The 25,705-nt window shown below is 38.4% G+C and overlaps 2 protein-coding genes across 5 annotated transcripts in view; one reads left to right on the top strand and one right to left on the bottom strand.

The window, feature by feature from the left end:
• Positions 1 to 1,100: 1,100 nt before the first annotated feature.
• Positions 1,101 to 8,263, top strand: LOC131307817 (inositol-tetrakisphosphate 1-kinase 4-like). Of its 4 annotated transcripts, none has more exons than XM_058334511.1 (10): positions 1,101 to 1,651; positions 3,632 to 3,713; positions 4,039 to 4,071; positions 5,274 to 5,394; positions 5,637 to 5,729; positions 5,956 to 6,075; positions 6,178 to 6,351; positions 6,703 to 6,758; positions 6,929 to 7,013; positions 7,675 to 8,263. In XM_058334511.1, the coding sequence occupies exons 1-10, from the start codon at positions 1,443 to 1,445 to the stop codon at positions 7,764 to 7,766; spliced, it is 1,065 nt and encodes a 354-aa protein (XP_058190494.1). In that variant the 5' UTR covers positions 1,101 to 1,442; the 3' UTR covers positions 7,767 to 8,263. The 4 variants fall into 4 exon arrangements, with proteins under 4 accessions (XP_058190494.1, XP_058190493.1, XP_058190496.1 ...); XM_058334510.1 differs by having other exon boundaries at positions 1,107 to 1,651; positions 6,691 to 6,758; XM_058334513.1 differs by lacking the exon at positions 5,956 to 6,075 and having other exon boundaries at positions 1,107 to 1,651; positions 6,691 to 6,758.
• Positions 8,264 to 9,124: 861 nt separating this feature from the next.
• LOC131307813 (serine/threonine-protein kinase TOR) overlaps positions 9,125 to 25,705 on the bottom strand; it is a 44,349-nt gene continuing 27,768 nt past the window's right edge. The window contains exons 33-57 of the mRNA XM_058334505.1: positions 24,597 to 24,706; positions 24,347 to 24,520; positions 24,199 to 24,264; positions 22,332 to 22,400; positions 22,133 to 22,243; positions 20,753 to 20,893; positions 20,527 to 20,655; positions 20,252 to 20,411; positions 19,927 to 20,141; positions 18,076 to 18,282; positions 15,475 to 15,588; positions 15,161 to 15,364; positions 14,766 to 14,846; positions 13,890 to 13,964; positions 13,743 to 13,809; positions 13,487 to 13,647; positions 13,132 to 13,305; positions 12,914 to 13,042; positions 12,743 to 12,826; positions 12,047 to 12,108; positions 11,872 to 11,944; positions 11,630 to 11,764; positions 10,931 to 11,107; positions 10,580 to 10,845; positions 9,125 to 9,382 (exon numbers count right to left, since the gene is read on the bottom strand). Coding sequence (XP_058190488.1) covers positions 9,364 to 9,382; positions 10,580 to 10,845; positions 10,931 to 11,107; positions 11,630 to 11,764; positions 11,872 to 11,944; positions 12,047 to 12,108; positions 12,743 to 12,826; positions 12,914 to 13,042; positions 13,132 to 13,305; positions 13,487 to 13,647; positions 13,743 to 13,809; positions 13,890 to 13,964; positions 14,766 to 14,846; positions 15,161 to 15,364; positions 15,475 to 15,588; positions 18,076 to 18,282; positions 19,927 to 20,141; positions 20,252 to 20,411; positions 20,527 to 20,655; positions 20,753 to 20,893; positions 22,133 to 22,243; positions 22,332 to 22,400; positions 24,199 to 24,264; positions 24,347 to 24,520; positions 24,597 to 24,706 — 3,203 coding nt within the window. The 3' untranslated portion in view covers positions 9,125 to 9,363. The remainder of the gene's footprint in view (positions 9,383 to 10,579; positions 10,846 to 10,930; positions 11,108 to 11,629; positions 11,765 to 11,871; positions 11,945 to 12,046; positions 12,109 to 12,742; positions 12,827 to 12,913; positions 13,043 to 13,131; positions 13,306 to 13,486; positions 13,648 to 13,742; positions 13,810 to 13,889; positions 13,965 to 14,765; positions 14,847 to 15,160; positions 15,365 to 15,474; positions 15,589 to 18,075; positions 18,283 to 19,926; positions 20,142 to 20,251; positions 20,412 to 20,526; positions 20,656 to 20,752; positions 20,894 to 22,132; positions 22,244 to 22,331; positions 22,401 to 24,198; positions 24,265 to 24,346; positions 24,521 to 24,596; positions 24,707 to 25,705) is intronic.

Here is a 25,705-nt window from a genome sequence, read left to right as displayed (position 1 = left end):
ACAATGGCAACAAGAGAACTCTTTTTACAACAAAAGAATACAATATTGGATGTAGACTTGACGCTTGGCATCGGGTTCCACCAGATAGGAAGATGTCACTTATTCATATCTAGACTTTTTATCTTCTATCGGGGGAGGGGGAAGACTGTTTGGCTCTTTAACCTCATTAAAAAACAAAGACTTTTTTGGTCTTTTTAAATTAATAATAATTATATGGGTAATGATTTTTAAACTACAGTTTATTACTACAGTATAAATATACTCCAAAATTGGTTCTAATTAAAATTACACCCAACAAAAGCGGCCCCGTTCCAGAACATCTTCTTAAAAAATAAGCATTTATTTTATATTTTCAAACTGAAAAATAATGTAAATGAAAAATAATTTTTCAATTTTTTTTGCACCGTATAAAAAATCTCAATGAGATCTATCAAACAAGATTCATATTGATAGAAAAATTATTTACGTAAACACATGATTTTTGAGCTTGAAATTGCATTTTTAAAAAATAAGTACTTATTTTCCTTTCAAGGACGGGGCCATCTCAGCCATTAATCTCTCTCCAACCTTTAACTCAAATCCATATCCAATTGAGTTTTGCTAAACTCTTTAACCAAATCAAGAAAGACTTAAATTCTTACTCAATTTTTAAAGGTCATTTTCTCCCATCTAAATTTACAACTATACCACTAATATCTATCAACTTTTTACTTAAATTTATGCTTAGATTTGATTTTCATATTCCAGTACTTTATACAAAATGGAGATTTTACTCAAATTTGTACACTAATTTGGGTAAAACAATTTAGTAAAGCCCAAATGCTCTTAGATGATAAATTTCAAATGTGATGATTTTTGCACTTTCATTTTTTATAGTCACATTATTATTTTTTTGTTTTCTTGTAATGTGAATTTACAGTATTATCATTCTCAATGTGAAATGATATGTAAATAAAAGTTAATTTCATAAATTTAAAGCACAAGAGATAAAAAAGAGAGCGTGATTACAAAAACAGAAAAGTCTATGGATACATACATTTATGTACTTGCTGATAAAAAAATTCATACATTTATGTACATTCGCATTTTAGACTCGTTTCAGGTCCTATAAAAATGATCCGAACTGATCAATTTCTAGCGGTACTATTTCCATACGCACGTCCGCACTACTATTTCCTAGTACTAGTATTTTCCATTTTACTCCATCTAGAAAGCAGAACTACTCCCCCAGTTTTTTAACATTCCTTTGCACTAAAACGCAGAGAGAGAGAGAGAGAGAGAGAGAGAGAGAGCGAGTGAGTGATGTGTATCTGCGTACTACCGAGAAACGAAAGAAGCTCAACGGAAATTAACATCTGAGAAAACAGAAGCGACGTAACCACCGGGGGAGAACCCTAGATTGACCTGCAAATTGGTAATTCTTGATAAATCTTGAGGGTGGTATGAGGTTGAACGGAGAGATCTCAGAGGACATTGATGATGATGATGATAAAGAGGAGAGAGAAGAACCAGAAGCCGAAGAACTGATGAAAGCGTGTTCGATCGGCGATGGAGGACTGTTCACGCTGACCCAGAATCTGGTGGTCGGTTACGCTCTCACATCGAAGAAAAAGCAGAGCTTTTTACAGCCCAAACTCCTTTCTTTAGCCAGGTATATTGTTATTATTGTCTTTGTAGTATTATTATTCAAGTTTAAATTATTCCAATTTTTCTTCACTCGGGGGTGGATCAAAATTGGTCTCACTGATTTTCAGTTCGGTTTTTCTGTATGAGTTTTCTAGAAATGTTATAAAAAAAGAAGATGGTTTTGAGAGAGAGAAAAAAATCACTTCTTGTTTAAATATTTCACTCCCGTAAATGATCTCCCGATTTTCAGTTTTTGTTTTCTGTATCAGTTTTCTAGAAATGTTCTAAGGAGAACGGGTTTTGAGAAAACAAAATTTAACTTCTTGTTTTCATACTTACGCCCCACCACCCCCCCCCCCCCCCCCCCCCCCCCCCCCCCCGCCAAAAAAAAAAAAAAAAAAACCTTCTCGTTTTCATATTTCATTCCCCGAAATGGTTTTTAAAGAATTTGACAATTTAAATTAAGGTTCCCAGAAAAGAAACGGGTTATTTTGTAAAAATTCCCCTGAAAATATTTGATTTTCCGTGTAACCTGACAATTTAATTTAAGGTCACAGCAAAAAAAGGGGGGTTATTTTGGAAGAATTTGCATGTGAGTTCCAACTTTTTTTCCCTGCAATTTGCTAGTAAAACAGTGGATTCTGCAGTTTTAGGGGGAATGGTGTCCTTATCCATAGTGGTTAGTAATTTATTGGGATTAGTTACGGGCAACTGTTTGCTTGACTTATCCCTCGCAGACCCATTGGTATCTGGAATCTCTGTCATATTTTACTGTTGTTTAATGGGAATATTCCCAAAGATATACCCATTAAGACTTGTTTACAGTGATATTCAGAGTCAATTTCTCATCCTTTTACTTGCCCAAAAACAATTTCTCATCCTTTTTTTGACGTTACCCTTCTTCCTGCTAACTTGTTTAGATCATCTGTTTTCCCCTGAGTTGAGTTTTGTTCACCCTCCTTGAAAGAGGGTGAATATCACCCTACTTCCCGTTGGTTGAAATGATGTGGATCCCACAAGTAATGTCATGCTTATCAAAAATTGTATTGCAGGGGCAAGCATGACATTACTTGTGGCGGGATCCACGCTATTTCAACCAATAGAAGGGAAGGTAATGTTCACTGTCTTTTAACTTTTAAGGAGGGTGAATAAAATTGTACTCGTTTTCCCCTTGTGTACTTCTTCTTGCTACTTCTTGGGTGTTTGGTTTGGAAGTTTAGAATATTATAACGTGGTTTTCAGTTCAATCTCTCATTTCTTGTAGTGCATAAATTTCTATTCATCTTTTTAGCATTGTTTATTTTATCGATGAAGTCAGTATTGTTAAAATACTTAGATTAGCACATTGGAAGAGGAGTTGAACTCCTGACCTCCTTGCTCCTAGCACCTGAGTGTACTTCTGATGCCAATGCGCCAAAGGCCTCTTGGCATCTTATTGGCATTGTTAACACATAGGAGTTATAATTTTTTGGACACAACGGACGGTAAACAAAATCCACATGCAAAGATTGGTAACAAAATCAAGGGTTACACGTCAGAAAGGGCTAAGGCCTCAGAGGCTAAGTCGTTGGGGGCATCCCTCCTCCAGCTCTTCATCCTATCCCTTAAACGGGTTTGTTTTGCAAGAGAATGGGTTGCCCTCTTGCTAGGATGTTCTACTAGAGAAACAGACAAGTCATAAAAGAAGGCAAAACTCTGAACGAAAGCATCATAATCTTGAAATCTACGTTTGGGTGAAAGGATTAAAATTATTTTGGGATGTTTCTTGACAGTGTATATCACGTGATATCATTATTCATGCCTTTCTATGTTTATTCGTTTAGTTTGTTGTTGATATTTGTTTTGCTACTGAAATCTGATTGTCAATCACTACAATGTTTTTACTAGGCATGTGTCCATTGAATTGTTATGCCATAAATAAATATGAAGTCACATATGAAATAGATTGGTTTAGGCCCAAGTTTCTTGCTGCTTCTCTAACTGTGCAGTGTTATGTGCATTGCAGAAATAAAGGTATATTTTTTGTTGCCATTGATCGAAGCAGGCCATTGTCAGATCAAGGTCCTTTTGACGTTGTTTTGCATAAGGTTTGTGTTGATTTCTCTATAGGGAAACCCACACTCCTAATTGTTGATACCTTCCTTTTTTCAATTGACTGTTCCAAAACCCAGGTCGTGATTACTTCTATCTTCCTTTCTTTTGCCCCCTTTTGGGAAAGGGATGGAAAGTATGTTTTACAGTATGTCCTTGCTATGCTGACCATCTTTAATGTTCAGTAGGGACAAGTTCCTTTTCTTTCCTCTCTCTTTTTCCTTTGCGAACATTTGTTTTATTTATCGACTTCCCTTTTGATTATGTGGAATAAAACTCTTTAGTTTATTATACATCTGACAAGTCTTTTGTTTATTTCAGTTGTCAGGAAAGGAATGGTGCCAGGTTGTCGAGGTTCGCTCAATCTAAACCCATGATCCTTATTTCTACTGGAAAACATAAGATGAAGACTGTATTCATTGTGCAGTGAATTCGTTTTAATACAGTAAATGGCATTTGTTTTCGGAATTCACACAATTTCATGACACTAGTGAAACATAATCATGCTACCTATTCATGTCGGAGATAAGATGTGAACTGAAGGGTCAGTGGTTGAACACCCAGATCTCCTGAGGGCCTGAGGCATTAAAAATGATTTTTGTCTGACATAGTTGCAGAATCTTTGCTCCATCATTAATTGTGATCAAGTTGGTCCCTCAAGAGATCAAACAAGTGATTTTACTTTCAATGATCAATCTAGAATTTGTTCAGGCCTTGCTTTGCACAGTTGCAAAAATGCATCCTTCTAGCAGTTTTAGAGTACTTCTTCTCCCATTCTATCATATGCTTGATTGGTTTCTTTGAGTTGATTCTAAATTTTGGACTTCAAGTGAATGATTCGTAGGCTCACTGCCAAGATATTTCAGCTCATTTTCTCTGATATGTTGAATAGTTATAAGATGACCAACAAAGTTTCTTAAGAAGCAGGACTGGTAAATTTGATATCTCGATTATTACATTTAGGCGTTTAGGCAGGCATGAAGCCAGACATCAGTGGGAAATTCTTGGGATTTAGAAAAGCTATTTCTGTTACTGTGTAGTTTTTAACCCTGTAGTTATAATTTTAAGTCTTCTGCACTGATTTCAAAACTGCCATGGGAGCAATTTACGGCAGTTTTTAAGGCATTGCTCATTTGTCTTTTTAACTAGGCGAGTGTTGTGCTGTGTGTACAATAGATGGCAGGTAGTAATGCTCCCCCAGACGTGTAAAGTTGATATTAGTATGATATTCCATTGTGTGGAGTTACAAAACTGACCACCATTTATCCTTTATTTCCGAGCTTTTAACGTGTTTATAATTTGTAGGCAACAACTGAACTGATCTTCTAGAGAACTGCTAAAATGAAAACAAAGAACAATTTCTTGATAGGAAATAGTTATCATTTGATGAATCTTACTGGGTATCTATGAGTGTTTATTAGCTATGGTTTACAGGCAAACGACCTGGAATTTGTCCTGCTTGAATAAGCCTTTATGCTTTGTGGCCCAAAATCTTCCATTCCCCGACAGCGGGTCCTTCATTTTTACCTCTCCCTTTTTCTCTTAATTTTTTGAAGGATTACAGGCTAAAACATCCAGAAGTTACTGTTCTCGATCCCCCATATTCCATACAACACGTGTACAACCGTCAGTCTATGCTTGAGGACGTGCCTGGTATCAACTTGCCTGAGTGCTATGGTAGGCTCTGAATAACGTTGCTGATCCCTTGTTATTGATTTACTCTTTTTGTTCAGTGACGGGACTAATTGTTGTTTCCTTGAAGATTTATTGATCAAATTCCATGTAATCTTGCTCGTGCTAAGGGAGTTCTAATGTACTAACCTTTTTTTGTTCCATTTTTTTATCGGCACTTTTTTTCATGGACCTGTATCTTTGTAAATATGATCAGTTTGTTTTTTGACTATTAACTATTGTTGTAGGAAGAGTTGGCGTCCCACGGCAGCTGGTTATCACAAAAGATCCATTGTCTGTTCCTGATGAAGTTAATAAAGCTGGATTAAAGCTACCTCTAGGTATGCCCTCACAGTTGCAGCATTTCAGCATTTACATGTAAACCTGCTGGTTCAAGTGGTAGACACCTCAAGAACTGGTTTTGAGTCACTTGTTCATTTTGAGTTTCGCTACCCTCAGGGATTTTAGGAAGGGAAGGCTAACTAGGTGTGATAACATTTTTGTGTCTTTTCGGTCAGTCTTCCTAACTGAAGATTGCTATTTATACTTTTGCTTTTGCTTTTCCAGTCGCGAAACCGCTGCTTGTGGATGGAACTGCAAAATCACACGAATTATTTATTGCTTATGATGAATTCTCCCTCTCAAACCTTGAACCTCCTTTCGTTGTACAGGAGTTTATCAATCATGGTATTTTTGTCTGTTCTGTTTCAGAAATGCTTCACCAAACCATGTATTTCCTTTGGAGCCATATTTCTACCATAAATTCATCTTCTCCTTGCCTCCTTGTAGGTGGTGTTCTCTTTAAGGTTTACATTATCGGGGAAACCATTAAGGTGGTTAGGCGCTTCTCTCTACCTGATGTCTTTAATCCTGAACTATCGAAAATTGGCGTATTCCGTTTCCCTAGGGTGTCAAGTGCTGCAGCTTCTGCTGAGGATGCTAATCTTGACCCTGCTGTTGCTGGTGAGGTTTTGTGAGTTCTTCGTTTATGTGTTTTCCCGATATCTTTAGCTCAGTAAGCTCCTGCCTATAATATGATTTTTTTTATCTTGTATGTTTGGGTGAATTTTATGGGTCAGACCTGGCTTTCAAATGGTAGATTGCTTCAAGAACTTGCCTTTAATTTGAAAAAATAGTCTTCTTTACCACTCAAAGTCTCAAACCCCCACTTCCCATGGTCCCGTACCACACTAGAGATCAACTTACACTTCCACTTGAAGGCACAGATGCTGTTATTGCTTAATTTGTAAAGAATGTGTGAGATTATTTTTGAGCCTTATAGGTTCATTTACATGAATTTAGCATGTATTGCAGAACTTCCGCCAACACCTTTGCTTGAGAGGCTTGCAAAGGAGCTGCGTCATCGCCTGGTACCTTTCTGATGTCATTTCTTATTTTTCAGGTTTTTGTTGTGTAGGTGCATCATAGAGGAATATTTTTTATTTATTATCTTATGACAGTGCGTATGCAGCAAATAGTGTATATAAATCTGGTTTCATCTTGCTGGTAATTGGTTTTGACTTTGGGATTCATCTTTTAGGGTCTCCGGCTGTTCAACATAGATATCATTCGAGAGCATGGAACCAGAGATCTATACTATGTTATTGATATCAACTACTTCCCTGGCAAGTGAAAAACCTTTTCTCAGTCAATATTTCTTATTTGTTGATTATTTCTATTGAGCTGGTTCCTTGGAAATATGGTACGAAAAGTCTTGGAGGTGCTTTTCCATTCTCTCTGTGTGTGTGTGTGTCACACTGATACACGTGTGCCCAAGAACACTTTCACCTTTTGAGTATGAAGAAGTGCATGATGAAGTAATATGATCAGTAGTTGGAGCCTTGGAGGTACTTGTGAAAATGATCAATTACCATCTAAATGCCATATCTGAAATCCCATACCTTGTGCCTGTATATTGAATGACCGTGAGGTTGGAGGATTATTTGGGGTACAATTCCCTTTCTTTGTCAAATGCATTAAAGAATAGCAAATTTATTTTCTTTGCTTGTTAAGCGGGAGGAGTATGTTTTTCTCTCTTTCTTTTTCTTTTCTTTTTTGGTTGAAGGTGCAGGGTTCATCTGCACGGTAATACTCCATGTAACGATGGCACAGTTTTGGGTAGTCATTAGCGTAACATTGACCGTAAGTTAGTCGTGTTTCTATTTTACACGGTCTCATGTACTTGTTAGAATCTGCTAATGCATTATGCATCAGTTTTGCTAGAGTTAATCAGAGTCAATCGTGCAGCCTTCTGTTTCTAAACTGAACTCTTGGGAGCCATTGCAGGGTTTGGAAAAATGCCAGAATACGAGCATATATTTACAGATTTTCTTCTAAGCCTCATGCAGAGCAAGTACAAGGAGCGACTTGCTGCATAAATGGAAATGTATCCTCTGTGCATGACATTTTGGTCTAGAAATTGAAACAGGATATGGTTTAATGACTCAGGCCTCGCTTGAAGATGGATGCTTCTCAAATCCCCATGCAACCTTAACTGGATTCTTGGCGCTTTTGTACTGTCAAATGAGCTGATATGTGATTATGGTGTGTATAACGATTTGATCTGCACCAGATCTGCTCCAGCCTTTTTTTTTGGGAAGCATCGGTGTTTACATCGTGAAATTTCTTGATTGTGCTAATTTGATTGTGCCTGATCTAGCAATCTCACACAGTTGAGTAGATTCTTCAATTTCACCATTTCTTCGTAAAAAATTGACTGCACCAAGTGTTGAATATTGTGCTAATACGTGGGTGTGTAAGTTCATTCGTCATTGGGGCTTACAATTCACCTTGTGCCTCATTCCTTCAATCGAGCAATCTTGTTCTTAAGACGTTGATCAATAACAGGCGGCCTCAGTCATTGTCTGATTTCTAGTGGTGGTCTGAACGCACTCAAAATTATCTACATATCACCATTTTGCCCATGCTCAATAGTTTCGTAGCACGTGCATTTCATTCTCTTTGTGATCCATCTCACTGTTTTTTATGAAGTCGAAATTGGGAGCTAGTGCGTGCTATCTAAGAAAAAGAATTGCTCCATGGTTTGCAACGGAAATGTTTGATTGCTCTTGGGGCTTCTTTGGTGGATCGCAACAGAAATGTTTGATTCCTCTTGGGGCTATGAATTGTCAAGTAGATAGATAAAGATCTGGAGGCGGCTGTTGCTCTCTGGCGATATGGACTCGATCCATACCCACCCACCCCGGGGCACCATAGCCTGTCAGGAATAGAATGCAGCGAAGAGTTTTCTGGTGTTTTTTTATCCAAAAATAAAAGAAGCTAATGTTTTCAAACTTTGGTGATGCATATTCCTTCAGCAACGTGAATCGACATGGTTGCATTCTCCAACCGCTACAAGTCTGATGCACTTTTTACCTCTGCAAAGGCCCTATGTCTAAAAGCTAAACGACTATTAATTTCCAGTCCTCAATACAAAATAAAGAATTCGAGACCATGAAAGTAACTAAAAATCTGCAATCCTCGCCATTTTCTGCATTATTGAGCATGCGGAAGCAGCTTGCCAGACAGCTCCGAATATCACGGATGGTTGGATTAAGAACACCCAAAAAAGTCTTTTTGTGACGATTAAGTCCAAAAAACTGTGGACGATACAAGGAAGAGCGCGTTCTCTCGGAGTGGGAGACTCAACCTCCCAACCCCATGCATAAAACAAACCCATGCACAAGATGGAGTTGTTTTTCTACGCGAGAAAAAAAGATGTTGCAACAAGGACTACTAGCAGGCAAAAGTGACTTCTGGATTGACCTGGAGAAGAATTTGCTAGGCATTATGATTTACAAAAAATTCTATTCAGCTTTTGCACATGGACCTTACACGAGAAAAGCTTCGGAGATGCTATATATACAGCCATAACAATCAGACATAAATTAGGAAAAAAACAAGGACAAGACATACAACACTACGTGTACTACAAAGCTATGTACAACATATGTACAACGTGGTCAAGCTTTCCAATTACCAGAAAGGACACCACCTGCAAAGAGCGTAAAACAGCAGCTGTCAGACAAAGTGAAATCAGATTCATAGCTAGACAAAAAGAGAGAGGAGGAAACAGCTCAGATTCATAGAGTACGACATCCCTATTGGTTCTTCCAGTAATTAAGCATTTCCAGGTTACAAGCTGAGCATACAGGCGATTGATACCATCTTAGAGAGGAAAAGAAAAAGATATAATAATGATCTTCTGAATCTTGGGACTTCAGAATTGATATGGAAAAATCGAGCATATCATGATAGTGGTATTACATGTCTTTACATGTATAATATGCATGGGCAGTGGACTTGATCGTTCAAAGAATGGTTCCACTAACGTTTAATTGTTTACCAACCCCAGAATTGAATTCAGTTCGAACAGTTTATTTCAGAAGAGGCCCAATGAAGGCAACAATATGTCAAAGATGGTAAGTTGATATCGTAGTGGAAATGATCAATGAACCAATGGACAACCACCTTATGACCACAGGATCAATGCAACTAAATACGAAATGGCAACAATTCCAGACAATCCATAAGGTAAGAAACCATTTTGCAGTGGTCAGCTGAATGTAGAATATTTTCAAACTGAATATTTTTCACGATGGAAGTCCTAATATAGGTTACATAGACGCAACAAACTATTGGAAACTTAGTTTAGAATTTATTTATGGAAATTGGAAACATATGATTATGAACAAATTGCCCAAACATATCGGTAGATCAGTCTGTGCCTAATTTCCTCAAGTAGAACAATTAAATACAAGAAAAAAAAAAAAAATACTCCACGCGATATGTCCTCGCGTGTCTGAGGAAATCTGTGTGAGACGTGTCGGATACGGCTACTACAACTACAATGAAGCATCCATGCTCCTTAGTCATTCAACTAAAAGCCTACAACTCTCTTTAGTGGTTTTGAAATCTTCAAAGGCTTGTGTTGGTAAGAAACCTCTTAGGAGTTCTATTATCTGCTTTTTTTTGAGGTTCACTTGCCCTGTTTTAACAGGTTTTGTTAAACATCTTTGAGGTGGCTTAGCAACCTCAAAGGAATTTTAATTGCAAAAATAAGCAAATTTACACATAGTTGTTGCAAGGCAAAAACCTGGACAAAATATAAGCTTTGCTTGTGAAATAAAACCAACTAAGCAGATGCATATGACCCTAAACAAGAACATGGAAGAAACCATGGATATCATACCCGACGTAATTTTGACACAAATTTTCATGTGACCTAGCTTGAAGAATCAACTTCGCAACTTGTTGTTTAACAGATAATCCATGTTCAACTTCATGAGTATCTCCAGAGATCAACGAATTGTGATCTATTGCATGTTGAATGGAGTTTGTTGATACCGAAGGACTAGTGTTAAAATCACGCCCCGTGAGCTTATGACTCATCCGAGCCATAACAACCACAGCACGTTGATTCAAGACCTCATTAGCATCACCTAACTGATTGACAGCCTGCATATTACACAATGAAACTTTAAAGAATGATTCAAAAGCACATCAGAATAACTCCGTTTGACAAAAGAGTTGTTGAATATACCTGTAGAAGTTCCCTCTCTCGAGCACCCCGTTGAGGTTGTTGAAGCAGCTCTCTATTGGGAGCAGTTTCTTCACTATTTACAACTGCGGGAACATGAGTATTGGCCAGAGTTGACATTTGAGGAACTTCATTGAAGTTGAAAAGGCGCCAGTTTATTAGGGGGTCATGAACAAAGGCCTGAAAGCAGGTGGAGCTAATTTAGCTTCCCTTGTTAAATAACGGAACATAAGCCATTTCTGCTTTGATACTACAAAAGGGTTTCATTTTTTAATGGCCATCCACCACAAGTTTTCATGTCAATGCCTCATCCAAGGTGATCCACCCAAATAAGAGAGAGATACACACAAAACGGGTTTTATTGTCAATGGCTGCCCACCAAAAGTTTTCATGTCAACCCCTCATCGACCCAAAGAAGAGACACATAAACGTGTGTACGCGCACACATCCACACACGCGTGCACAGAGAGAGAGAGAGAGAGAGAGAGAGAGAGAGAGAGAGAGAATTTTCTTCATTACTTGTTCTATTTCCTTGTAGAAAAACCTTGATTGGAAGGGGATCTTAAATTTTGCAAAGTACCTTACAGGGTACTCCCCATACTTTTCAGGTTTTGGTTAACAGTGCAAGTGATATGATTGAAAGTAGTCCAGAGAAGATGTCACTGAAACACATCTAGAACAGAGGAAGTATGGTTCCTATACCTCCATCATAGCCATGACACTATCCTTATTTGCTCGAAGAACCTGCATCACATTTTCGCACGTCAAGAGGAAGTTGCCTTCGATACCGCTAACCTCCATAGCTTTCACAAGCATTCTAGTCAACCGGAAGGGAACCTACATTGTCAACTTCATGTAAGAGGATATACCATAAAGCTAATGCCATAGATACCGTAAGTGAGTAAACTTCTATCTGCAAAAAAGTTCAAAACAAGAACACATACCTTTTCAGGGAACTTCTCTCGGTTCATTGACGCTTCAAAACAGTCTCCAAAATCAATATGCAATATCTTCCCACTGCAAGATCAATGTGCAACAATTAAGTTATTAATTTTAGACCTTACTCAGGGATGAAAGTGCGTCATGAAACTACTCTTAATCTTCCAACCACAAAAATACCTGGAACGATGCAGCATTAGGTTACTAGGGTGCCGATCACCTAAGCCAAGAAGGTAACCAACCTGAAAGAGGTGCCAGCTATCTTAAATTACACTGCCAAAACAACATCCAAATAAAAAGAAATACACAGGTTGCAGTCAGGCATGCCACACAATGTCGACAAGACTACGTGCCGAAAATATATAATTGACCAATCTAAACCACATTGTGCAGCATATGGTTGACACCCACAGGAGAGGTGCGTCGGCCCACATTTCCAACTCCTGATAAACTAATTGACCTCATATAACAGTAAGTTTCAACACCATAACAACCCCTGATTTTGGGATGTTACAGAAATGAACCAGTGACTCATAATCATCCCACCTCTGACATAGGGTTGAAAATATGGACCGAGGTCAGATCTAAAAAAGTGATTTAAAAGGATTTACCAAAAAACAAATTGAGTACGCATTAGGAGCCATCAGCAAATAACAATAAGTACAATCATTTGTACAGACTTCGCGTAAAAAAAAGTACATCCATCTTACTTTTTTAGGTGTCGGGAATTTTCTAAACCATATAAAATTCAGAAACAGATCGTATATCAGATCGTATATCAAAGATACACCATGCTGATTATGTGGAACCACAAAAAGCTCGGTCCTGCTTGTTTTTCAGGAGGAGATTCAAACAATATTGAGAAGGAAGAGATACCATGCTCATAACAGCCAAGCTTCTTGTATAATTTGTCCTCCTATCTAGCCAGACCTCAGATGTGCGACTTTTTAACCAAAGGACCTATAGTAACCAAATAACAATCTTGAGAAAAAATACAAAAGAAGAGAGAGAGCAAAACACGCAGCATACCACTCTAACATAACATACCCTTGCCAGATCATTTCCTTCTGTATTTTGCAGTGCAAACTCAAAGACCTCCACTTTAGCTATAAGTGGCAAATTATCATAATCCGGAGCGAAACTAAGCATAAGTTTGTGCTCTTGATTTAAGGTGATCTGTTAACCAAAAGCATGCATTAAGGATAAGATGAAAGAAGGCACGGAGGAGAGGGTTTGAGGTGGGGTGGGAAAGGAACTCTACCGACCTTTCTAGCATCCCTGTAATCCCGAATGAGATGGTGCAAGGTGTCACAATTTGGGACCCACCCTATTAATCCACTGTTTGGAGATAGCGGAATGACAGAATATCTTTGGATGGAAAGATCTTTTTCTGAGGTTTTCCTAGAATTTTCCAGCAGTGTGTTCACCAATCCAAAGAGCTGGAAAAATTTTAACATCCAATTCAAATACCAGTGTTAGTAACTAGACAACAGTGAAACCAACAACACATGCTATGGCGGAAAAAGATAACCAATTATAGTCGATAAGCCTCGGAATCCAATTGGACAACAGCATTCTCCATTAGCACTCATTATAAGAGTCAAAGAGAGGAGTAAAAACCTGCATGACGCGTTCGTCTTGGCGTAGATCTTCATGGCCCTTCAATAGGAAAGCATAATCCTCTCCATTGCTCCCATGAATTGTCAATTTCCTAGGTCGCTGTTTCGAGGTTATGACCTCAAGCTGGGGCGCAAATGATTTAATTGTTACCACTGGTGAATCTGAAATATACAAGTGTGCGTCAATGTCCGACAAAACAGAACTATTATAGTTCTAAGAGAATATTAAATATTACAAACCATGACCTGGACTTTACCTGCTCGGTAAGTTCCAGGAACAGCAAGCTCCAAATCACGGCACTCTAACAATTCGGGGGAAACAGACTGATCATGCAAAGAAAATACAGGTTAGTCTTGGAGTAGCAATAGAAAAGAATTCAATACAAAGACAGCATGATTCTTGCCTGTAGGTCCAGAGTAGTAAGGGAATGAAGCTGCTTATCTATCCGTCTAAAGACATGATAATACAGATCCCATGCCTGGTCAAAATAAATGAAAATAAGAATTTGAACTTGAACTTGGTAACTCCAGGTCCTGACAATAGATGGGCCAAACAACAGTTCCAAGCCCTAGGTAAACTAAGGCCGATGCAAGTTAAGTTCAAAGACATTAAACATCACCAGAAAAGTCTGTTGCAAACATCTCAGAGAATATAGAAACTAGAAACAACATTATTCTTAATTATTTACGGGTATAGGTCAAACTTTATCCATGTTATGTTGATTTTTAGAAGTACAAAACAAATTGACAGCACTCCATTGACTCACCAATAAAACATGTTCCCCCCCTTTTTTTTTTTAAAAACCAATGATAAAGATATGAAAAACCTGTAATAAAAACAACTCAAGGGGTCTAAGAAACATACACCAGATTTGATCGGAGAACTTCCCAAATTATCCACACTAAAAAAGAAAGCACGGAATAACCGGATAGACATATTTGTGTTCTTAATTTGAGGAAGTTGCTCTGCATGACAGAATAATTACACAAAAATCACCATTTTTGTTTTACTCCAGGAAGATCGGCATAAGAAATGCAAGGAAAAATCATAGCAGAGAAGGGGGAAATTTTAGATGTAGGAAAACAGCAAATATAGAAATGTTACTGTTACAGATTACGCATGGCAAATCTTATCAATCCTAAGAAGCTGTAGGACAGCAGTGTCAACTCATAACTAGTAACAAAAGGACCAAATTTGGAAACAACATGACAAGCACACTATTACAAAGATAAACAATCCAAGCAACATAGAAAACCAGAGTCAGACAGATCATTAATACCTGTGTAAGTTCTCCATCTCTTCCACTTCTCTTATAATTCATGCAGCACTCATAGGCTTCCAACAATTCATGGTGGTATGCCTGAAATCAAATCGAAGGTGCAATTGTTAGCAAAGTTTCCAATATCATATACCAAAGGTGTTGCCGTATCGGTATGCATTGAAAGATCGACAATCCTTATCTGATGCCATAAACTACATGTTAAACTGGAAAAATCATAGGTGCCAATAACTGGGAGAAATTGCTTCACCTTGACATCACTCAAGCATAGTGTAACATGGATCAGAATAAGTACCAGAATACTAATGCTAAGACAACCAGAGCATACCCATCGTTTTTATTGTCACTTTTACTCATGAAGCACCAATGCAATTTTTAATCAAAACTACAATTACCTGAATGAAAGCTTTCTCTTTCGTGGTTGTGTTGTTTGCCATTGCCCCATTATCAAGCATTTCATGCATTGGCTCTAACACCTTTAACATTCCTTCAATGTTCTGCTCACCAAAATATAAACGACTGGCTTCTTCAAGTGCCTCATGCCACATTTCATGCCAAAGTATTGCGACCCTGATTAACTCCTTTGACACAAGTTGTGCCTTCATAATAAAAGCCAATCGTCAGATCAACATAAATACTGCAAAAACCCCAACTTGTTACCATTTGATTCCCAAGTGGAATTGTGTGCAGGACAGAGTTATTGTTTCACCTGATCAACAAGAACACCACTATGCTGCCTAACTTTGTCGACCACTTCTTGAGCCGCAGCTCTACGTAAAGGGCTTATTGATTTACAAGCCACAAGAAGGGGGTACATAAGAGCCTGTGAAAAAAGTTGAATTCCTTTAATTCATCAACACATTATTGAGAGGGAACAATGGGTACAAGAAGAATTACAAAAACCAAAACTGCGTGTTGTCAATGGAACAGTGTTTTGGGTGTTCATTAACCGTAACACAAACATAAGACATATATCAGGAGAGAGTACAAAATAAAAAAGACTAAAACACCCTTGCTAACTAATACTAAACACATAATTGCTAACAATCCGCCTCAAGCTAGGAAAATATCACCGAGACCCGGCTTGTTACACAGAAACTCTAAGCACGGCTGGCACAATGGTTTGGTGAAAACATTAGCTAATTGAGCACTAGTGGACACAAAACGAGTAGTTGCCACACCACTATCTGCCTTCTCCAGAACAAGGTGGCAATCTACCTCAATATGCTTAGTCCTCTCTTGGTAAACAGGGTTAGATGCAGTATGGATTGCCACTTAATTATCACAATACAGCTTCATGGGTAATTGCACGCAAAAACCTATCTCCTCAAGGAAGGATCGGACTAGACCTTGCAACAACTGTCTGCGTCTTGCTCTTCCAAGTAACAAGATTCCACCAAGGAACACACAAATGCTAGTAGTGGATTTTCTATCGGATGGTCCTCTTGCCCCCTCTAAATAGGTAAAGGCCTCAACACACAAACGACCACTGGCACCATAAAATAGACCACATCCTGGATATCCTTTAAGATACTTTACAATTCTAAAAGCAGCTTCCCACTGTGGAAGTCTAGGTGCAAACATAAACTGATGCACCTACTAACGAGAAATGAAATATCAGTCAGCGTAATAGTAAGATATTTGAACTTACCAACCAAGCGACAATCGTAATTAGGGTTAATAAGTACATAGTAATAGTACAAGTTGGATGGGTCAAGTGGCAAAGTGCTTTAGGAGTGTTGTGTGAACTGTGAAGTAGGATATTCATAACGTTGAAGGGAAAAAGTTACCGTATTGCTAAAAGACTAGCCATGTTATATGGCATGGAGTGTTGGGCCACTAAAAAGCAACGAGTAAGATGAGTGTAGCTGCAATAAGAATATTGAGATGGATATGTGGTAAGACTTTGCAAGATAGAATAAAGAAAAAACAAAACCTTCGAGGGATGGTAGGGGTAGTACTGATAGAAGATAAGTAAGATGAGAGAGAATAGATTAAGGTGGTTTGGATAGGTTTATCACAGATAACTCAATGCGGTAGTTAGGAGGGGTGATATGATCATGGTAGATGGTAGAACTAAGGGGAGGGATAGACCGAAATTGACCTTCGAGGCGGGAGTTTGAAAAGACCTAGGTTTCTTAAAAATCATATAAAATGATGTCTTCGACTCGACAGACCTCGATGGAGAAAACGGAATCATGTAGCCGACCCGAACTGGTTGGGCCTTAAGGCTTGGTTGGTTTGGTAATTTAGTTTCTTCGTGCCGTCATATATCATGCATGTCAAACCATTTGTAGCATATGGTCAAATACATGGTTTTCTTTTTTCTTGGCATTGAAGAAATTATAGTGAAATAAAAAATAAAAAAAAAAGGGAAGTAATATGAAAGGCATGGGTCAAGGAATCCAAAAACGTAAAAGGAGAGGAAAACTAAACAAATTTATTTGACTAAATGCTATTCCAGTGACTGAATGTATAGGCTATCAAACTAGGTTAAGTTTCAATCAGCATGGAAGTCGAGAAAATTATATTTCGACTTCAGTTGATTACAATTAAGTATGCACTAGAAAACTAATCCAAGGATCGCATTGTAGGGGTACCGATAGCTGAACTAGACAATGCAGGCAGCAACAGAAAACATTCAGTGCATTAGTAATTAGTTAGTGCATTTCATGACATGCAAACACCAACCCGTTCAATGTGAAGTTTCACTTCAACTTAAATCAAACAGACTTGACTTGCCATTCATTGTGTAACATGCTAGGCGAAAGTTCGGGCCCAATTTGGGGAATTGGTCAAGAACTAGCACATGGGTTCATGGAGAAGGAGGGGCATTAGGAAAACCACTACTGATATATTCATCTTTGCCTGAAAGGAATCTACTTATTCTGTCTTTTCGGCCATGGGGAGACTTCTACCTTTCATTTCTGTTGACTATTAGAGAAAAGTATGTCGCTACTCGCTAGCGATGCACAGGATATAATTCCAGCATGCATAATCTCTTGTGAACAAGAGCATCTAGTTCTATTTGAACGTACCAATGAAGTCATTCTGAAATTGAGAAGAAACAAAGAGTCTAGGAAAGGTGTTGCAGTTCAACCTAAACAATATTTCGACCATCAAGTGGATTCCCTCAAACCCTCTGGCAATAAAGGAGTTTGACAAATACTCACACACCTCCTATACATCTTAATAGGAAATAGGAATAACTTATGTAAAATAAAGTATTCCTATTGGTCAAATTGCTAAAGTAGCACAAGAATATTATAATTTAGGAAATAAACAAATAACGGAACCATAAAAAAATGACCTGTGGATGATTCTGCCCAATTCGCACTAAAAGTGATTGTATCAGCTCTCTCACAGCTTGATTATTCGAATGTATTCTGGCAATTATCTGGGGTAAAACAACCAACCATGTGTTGATATTAACCAGAGAAAATCCTGTCTGCAGTGCCTTTTGAACCTCTGCTGTAGCTCCATGGTTGAACCACAAAGTAAGAAGACGAAGTATATCCTGAAAGACACGATACCCAAAAGAAAATTGAAGGTAAATAATATGTTGGAAGGTTACAACTCTTTACCCAATAAACAAAACATTTTCAAGACGAGGCAATATTGGACAGCTTGATATACAATGTTGCGCCATTTCCTAACAGCTCAAGCATTGGAATAATTGGTAACTTAAAAGGCACATGCAGTTGATCCCAGATATAGACAAGGACAGACCTCTCAAAAGAAGAGTTTTCATGTTAAATTAGTGTGTGAACAAATACACAACACTATTGTCCCACTTAATCCTAATTATGGTAATTCCTTTCAGTGAAATTGGGAGCCTGAGTAGAGCCAATCAATAGAAAAATAATCAGAAACCAAACTTAATCTACCATCAAATGTACTGTTTGTGCTAAATCCTACACAAAAGATAAAAGGGTAAGCACCCCAAGTTAATGTTTAACATATGTTACATGGAGTCGGAACTTGTGTGAAGTGTGGGCACGTGTCTAAGTGTTGGACTTGGATTCATCTAATTCTCATGCCCAGGAATATTGGGAGACAAAATTTCATGTTTCTTGTCTTAATATTTAATCCAAACCAATATAGTCTTTACAGAGCTACAAGCAGAGAGGGTCTTATTTTTGGATAAGTTCGTACACAAATTAAACTCCTTAAACTGAACTTGTGTGCATGTCCATTGTCCAACTAGACACATTGAATGAATGACACATTGAATGAATGTTGCATGCCCATATCCAAGTATCAAGTGACCAGCGACCAGCATAGGTACTACAACTAATTTCACAAATTAAAAAGGGTCTACGTAAAATAGATGGTGACTGCAGTGTTGTGTCCTTCACACCTGTTACTGAGACACTGGAAGATTAAAAAAAAAAAACTAGAAAGAAGTGAGTACGCGCTACTAAAATCCTTCTTTCAAGTAGCTTCTATGCATGTAAAGCAATTAGAGCATGGCATACCATGGTTCCCATTGCTACTTAAAGGTTGCCCCTTTTATCTTACAAATCCTCAGTTTCAAGTTCTCTTAGGCCTTGTTGGATGCGTGTTATGGGTTAGAGGGGACAGAGAGTCTGGAGGGGATTGGGATTGGCACTAAATAGGGATTAATAGTGAAGTTGGTAGTTAGATTGGAGATAAGCATTCTGTAGGGCATGTTATAACCATTTTTGTTTGATTGAGGAATGAGAGTTGATTAATGCAATAATGTATGGATTAAGGCAAATCCAGGTGAACTGGACTATGAAAATGTGTAGCAACGTGATAATGTGTAGGCCTTTGCTAATCCCCCCATTTTGGGGGTTCACAGTTTGAGTGGACTAATAGTCCAGCCCTCCAAAATGTAACTAAACCCCAGACTAATAGGACCCAGGATTCATAGTCCAATCCCCCCTCCTACACAGATTATCAAACATGGCCTTTAAGTTCTTGATCAAAAAACCAGTAACACAAAAAGTAGGCAGATACTTCATGAGGGGGAAAAGTGCAAGCAAATGACTTGGCTTTCACATGAATAGTTCACATTAGACAAATGGATCGCACTGACGAATATTGTAAGTTTGTAACAACTGTATAACTAGTAAGTACGCATCAAGGATGACTTCTACATTGCATCAAGCTTCTAGATCAAGGGAAATGACTTTACCTGCAAACTGTCATCAACTCCCTTAGCATTAGCTGCACATGCTATGGAGTGAAAGTACCCAGTGACAGCTGAAACAACATACTGCCCTGCCATGGTAGAAAACCCTCTGACAGTATACTGAGACATCACTGCTGTATTGAACAGAGCCCATGTATGCCATGCTTTTGCCCACTTTGAGGCATAGTGAGTTGCATTCCCAAATGCATTCAGGATTTCTGGGAAAATTGAAGATGAATCGTCAGAAAGGACCGGTGAAACATGAAGAGAAGTCTTGGACTGAAGAAAAGAAGGGGGAACACTTAAGAAAATTCATTATGCTGATTACCTTTTATAGAATCATCATCCAAACCAGGAGATAGTGCCCATTGCCATGTTCCAAGTTTACGATTTACACGGGCAAGAAGTGGAATATTTGAAACACCCATCACACCATTCGGTGTGGCTGGTTGGAGATTTGTTGACGTTGAGAGCTCCAAGGCAAGATCCTAACAAAAAGACAGCAACCGAAAAGCAAAGATGTAAGAATCAAGAAACGGAAAATGCATCAGATAGTGTATTATTTGCATGTCGACATACCGAAATGAAAAATCTAATCCATACCTGCAGTCTAGCGAAGGCTTCCCGACGCTTATGGTCCTCTCCAAGAGACCATTGGTATTTTAAGTATGCCAGCATCACTTGAGGAGGTCCATGGTATTGTATTATCTCAGGGCTTGTTTCTGGATCAAACTGAATCAATAATCATAAAGCGTAAATTGACTAAATCTCATAAAAGTACAAAAGCAAATTGCTCACTAAAGACAACCCATACAAAAGCACCACTGACCTGCAAAAGTTTAACTAAAGTAGATCTAGCCTGACTAATTCTGCCACTTTTCCGACACAGAGAGGCGAACTTAAGCCAAGTCTCAACATCTTCTGTAGGAGGCAGTACTAATGCCCTAACATCCAAAAGTGCTTGCCAAACCTGTACTACCAAGTGGTCATGAAATATGAGAGGTTATACGAATAAGAACCCTATACTGAAGCATAGGGTGAACATAAAAACAACCTTGAAAACAGCAGAATATCAGAAAAAAAGAGCCAAATAGTCACAACAATTTTGGGAAACAAACAATATAGAAACCATGGCGTCCACACATATTCCATTTTGAAGGGGACACAAGCATGCATTTGCTAAAGCATATTTCTCTAAACAATATTTAAGTCAACCTAACTAGTGGCATTTCTTATAGGCTTGTTTCGTGGTTTTTGAACCCTTCGGGACATTAGTTGGTATGTTAATGGTTCAGGAATTGATTGACCAGACTCTTCTCTGCCGCAAACCTCCTTCCTTTTGCATACCAAAAGCAGCAACATACCATTCAACTATCCACTCAACGTATGTTAACTCGAGTTTGTTTTTTCCCCTCAAACCTCAAAGGGGTGGCCTTATTGCTGTTTAGTTCGCCAACTACGGGGGAAATTTTTGAACAATGAGCAGTTGCTCACTTCCCCCTTAAGTGGCAAGCTACTTTCCAACCCACACTATGCCTATCCAACTACATCAGTTTTCCCAACCCCCACTGTTGAGTAGAAAGTGCAACCGCTATGTAGCATTGTAGCCTAACTCACCAGCCTTCTGTCTTCTAATCCTTCACGTCTACGGTCAAATGAAGGTACCATGTTTTCCTACCTCATCAGCTCATAGTTGTATAGCATGGCAGACAAAACTCGAGTGTTTGTGCTTCTTTGCCACTATAAAAAGACTCATTACCAGATACCAGTCAACAACTGAGAAACAATGTGAAAAAACTGCTTCACAAGCATTGCATATGCGTTTTTATTAATATCTTTAACTTGTCAAACTACAAATGGTTGGTGACCGCCACTTGTACACCTAGAACAAATATCAGTAGATCTCTGCAAATTTTCTAGGGTTAGACAACAATTTTTCCTTTCCCCAAGGGCAATTATTTACTTTCTGTCTGTCCAGAAGAATAGCAGATGTTTATTCTGTCTAAACTTCTGAAGCCAATTTCCAACAATAATGGGTTCAAAAAAGTCTCACAGGATGCCTCATCATGATTCAGACAAAGAGTTCAAGCCAGATATTGTGCAAATGTGTGACTCCTCCCCTTTTGTTAAATTTTTATTGGATGTGACAATGCACATGGTGAGACGGAGCTGTAAAAACCAAGTCAAGAAGCTCTGAAAGCATATTTACCTCAACATTTCGTTTTGTGCCTTTTATGCGCTCATTCCACATATTGCGAATAAGTGCACGCCGCCCTTCAGCAACAGGGTTCCCCAAAGGTAGAGTACAGTAATCAATGACCTGTCGAAAGTTGAAACACAAATTTTCTAACTCATTAGAACTTCAGTTCAAGCAGTGAAGTGGGTTAAGAAAATAAAAGAGAGCAAACCTCCTCTAACTCTGACAGCTGCTGAACACGAACCATATTGCTGTATGCACGCTCGTAGCTCTCTAAGACCTGAATAGCAACAAAGTTTAATACTGACACACCATGCTGTATTACTTTATCATTATGGACACACCAAGTCTTTTTGGCACTACTACAAGACATTTGTTAAACTTAACTCCAATAGGCAGATGTTCAAACAAAAACACAACTGTTCCACAAGAGCTTTAATCAGGCATGCTTAATCAAGCATTTTTTTTTTTCAGGAATTCACATATTTATTACTTTTGCCTTCTAAAACAATGAGAATTTATGAGCAGGTATCTGTTTCTTACGGGTCTCCTCCAACCATATGTACATTGTTTTTTGTTTTGTTTTCGCCATCTATGATTGGCTTGCTTGTGTAAAAGGGGTTTGAAGAAAGTAGGAGTGAAACAGAGTATAGTTACTTGTGCAAATTTATTAATAAAGAAGAAATGCAAATATAAAAATCATGAGATACCAAAAGGTAAAACATTTTCGTAACGTCGGTTCGATTAGTCACGAAGATGGAGAGATTGGAGGTGACGTAGATGTCGTACTAAAGAGAATCCTTGATAAAGAAAAAAAAAAGTTAGTTGTTTTTTATTCTGGAGGATACTTATTCGTGAAATAATTATCTACATAAGGATATTTATTCGTAACAACATTATGTTACGTTATCTTATCTTCATTCGTAGGTATCATTTGGAAGAGCCTATCTAAAGGATTCAACAGATATTGTTTGGGATAGTTTACGGAATTAAATGAATTTCTTCTGGGTATTGGTGTGGATGCCTTTTCAACCCCTACATGCAGATTTCTAGGGTTCTTTATGTGCAGATTCCTAAGGCTTTATTCTTCTTAAATTATTGTCCTGCATCACACAAGGCTTTATTCTTCTTAAATTATTGTCCTGCATCACACTCCTCACTCAAACATTCACATTCCTAAGAGCTAAATCGGCAAAAGCCATCTTGGTCCAAATTTTCACGAGTAATTTTATAAGCGACACTTTGTCCCCTTCAACTTTCAGACTTTCCAATATAACAGAATACAACAAAAGGCAATTCAAAAAGCTTAATTCTAATGTAAAACGTATAAAACCATTGTAGCATGCTACTCTCTGCCAGACACTCTTAAACGGCACGATGAACACCACAATGTAGGAAAAAATCAAATCACATGCCATCACTTTGTTATCTTATTGGTCTCTCTCAGAAGATCACTTCATCACAACATGGAAACTAATACCAGCAATCTAACCATATTCCGCACAGACCAATATAAAGACTGATTATTTGACTTATGATAAGAATGAGAAGAAAAAATTAAAGCTACTGCTATTATTGAAACAGGTGAGTTTTTGGAACTAAGTAAGCTCCACGACCAATCAAACGTGGTTATGATACCTCTGAAATTAACTCAAAGATGCACCAGTGTATCAAAAGCCATCTACATCAGTTGTGTCATCAGTAAATCGTTATTGGATAAATATGCAAGAATGCTTACCGCTGAAGAGCAATACAACATTATGCAAGAATGCTAACCGCTGAAGAGCACTACAACATGGAAAAATGGTTGAGACATATCTATCTTTTAATAAAGGAAACAACAAAAACTATTGCACCACATTGATGTGGCTTGTAAAAGATAAAATTAACAACTTTGTTGTCTTGCTACCCCAGCATCAAAGAAATTTACACGACCCACCAACCATCTAGTGCATACAGCACTCCTAACGTATAAACGTAATCTAATATGGTCAATGACCACAAATTAATCTGTCAAAGACTACAATAGCGAAGGCAAGATGGAATTGAAAACGTATGAGAAGGGATCAGAAACTAACCAAAGCAGCAAGCTCAGTAGCTAAACACTTCCTTGCTCTCTCAACAAATTCGCGTGCTTCATCATACTGGAGAAAAAGTAAACTTTAAAAAGATAATTAAGAAACCTAATTTTCCGTAGTAGACAAAAACAAACACAAAGCAGCATACCTTTCCCTTTCGAACCAGTAGGACAGCTCTGAAGAATGTGCCATTACTGCTTCCATCCCCAGTAGCAGCAGTGTTTCCCAAAACCCGAAGTTTGGTTTCATCCCCATCATCCAACCGAGAAACGTATTCTGCCATCTGATCCCACTCTCCCATGTTCCACGCAGCTCTAGCAGCCTGGGACATCCACACCAGATACTTTAGTAACAGAAGAAAGAATACGTTTTGACAGCCACTCAATGTCTAAACAAACCAGTGGTGCCATTTCCAGCCGAGCAGCTGGCTCAGCAGGGGTCCAATATTCCTTGCAAAGGTTGTTAAGCTCCTCCCAACGAGCTAATGCAGCAAGGCATCGCATCCGTCCTGAAGAGCACACAAATGTTAGACATAGCAAGTAACATAAGCAACAATCAAAGAGAAAGCTATTGGTAGAGTACTAGAGTGTAAGGATCTTTGTACTTTTTCTTTTTTTTCTTTTTTTCCCTTCTAGATTATGAAACTCCATTTTGTAGGTGCAACAAGATATAACACTACAACTATAATATATTTTGCCAGCCCCTCTCGCCCTCTCTCCCCACAGAAAGAAGAGGAAACCCCACTAAGGAGATGGTCACACTAAATCCTTAGAATCAGGGAATGTAAGTGGCCATTAATTCTTGATCAGCTGCCTCAGAGCGAGAGAGAAGAACACCTGCTGAATTTTCTGTACATGCAAGAAGACGAACATGGCCAATCATCTACTGTTTCATTGTGAGCTAGGGACAAAGGTATCGGTTTGATCTTCAAAACTACTTACATTCACAGGTGAACCTAAGGTAGACGACCAAAAATCGTACATTGCAAGCAAGCATGACCAACACATAGGCTTAGTGTGATTGCATATTGAGAGGAGGGCGGACAAAAACGTGAAGAATTAACTCAAGGTGACTACAAAGGTTTGTTGGGCAGATTTTAAGAAAACACAATGACTTGAGGAAGACCAAATGACATGGCTTGAGATGGCATGATATCACGAGTCGACCTATAGTTGTATAGAGAACAAGGCCCAAAAGAGCGCATTGTCAAGACATTATTCACAAGATAGCGCCTTTCGGGAATAAGATGGGTAGTACAATGACTCGGGACCACATGAGGTAGAAATAGGAGAGAGCTCGGGCTAGCGTTGGAGGGAAAAGGATGGCAATAGAGAGTGGTCAACCAAATATTGATGTAATGCAGTTGTAGGGTAGTGACCCTGTATGCTTGGACCTCCCTTTATATAGGAGAGTTGGAGGGGTACAAATCACCCAAGGACGGGTGGCCCTTCCTCGTTGCCTTAGCATAAGGCATGTTAATTGTGATCTCCTTTGCAAATCTTAAGGG

This window comes from Rhododendron vialii, chromosome 11a (assembly GCF_030253575.1).
Source record: "Rhododendron vialii isolate Sample 1 chromosome 11a, ASM3025357v1".
In the NCBI taxonomy this organism is placed as follows: domain Eukaryota; kingdom Viridiplantae; phylum Streptophyta; class Magnoliopsida; order Ericales; family Ericaceae; genus Rhododendron; species Rhododendron vialii.
The sequence above is the reverse complement of the archived record's forward strand: the minus strand, read 5'-3'. Positions and strand labels throughout refer to the sequence as shown.

What these genes read in the sequence shown, in the direction of transcription:
- LOC131307817 (XM_058334510.1), top strand. Translation starts at nt 1,443, where the DNA reads ATGAGGTTGAACGGAGAGATCTCAGAGGACATTGATGATGATGATGAT. An exon ending in AAACTCCTTTCTTTAGCCAG is followed by an intron (nt 1,652 to 3,631) that starts GTATATTGTTAT and finishes TGTGCATTGCAG; the next exon opens with AAATAAAGGTATATTTTTTG. An exon ending in TGGATTAAAGCTACCTCTAG is followed by an intron (nt 5,730 to 5,955) that starts GTATGCCCTCAC and finishes TTGCTTTTCCAG; the next exon opens with TCGCGAAACCGCTGCTTGTG.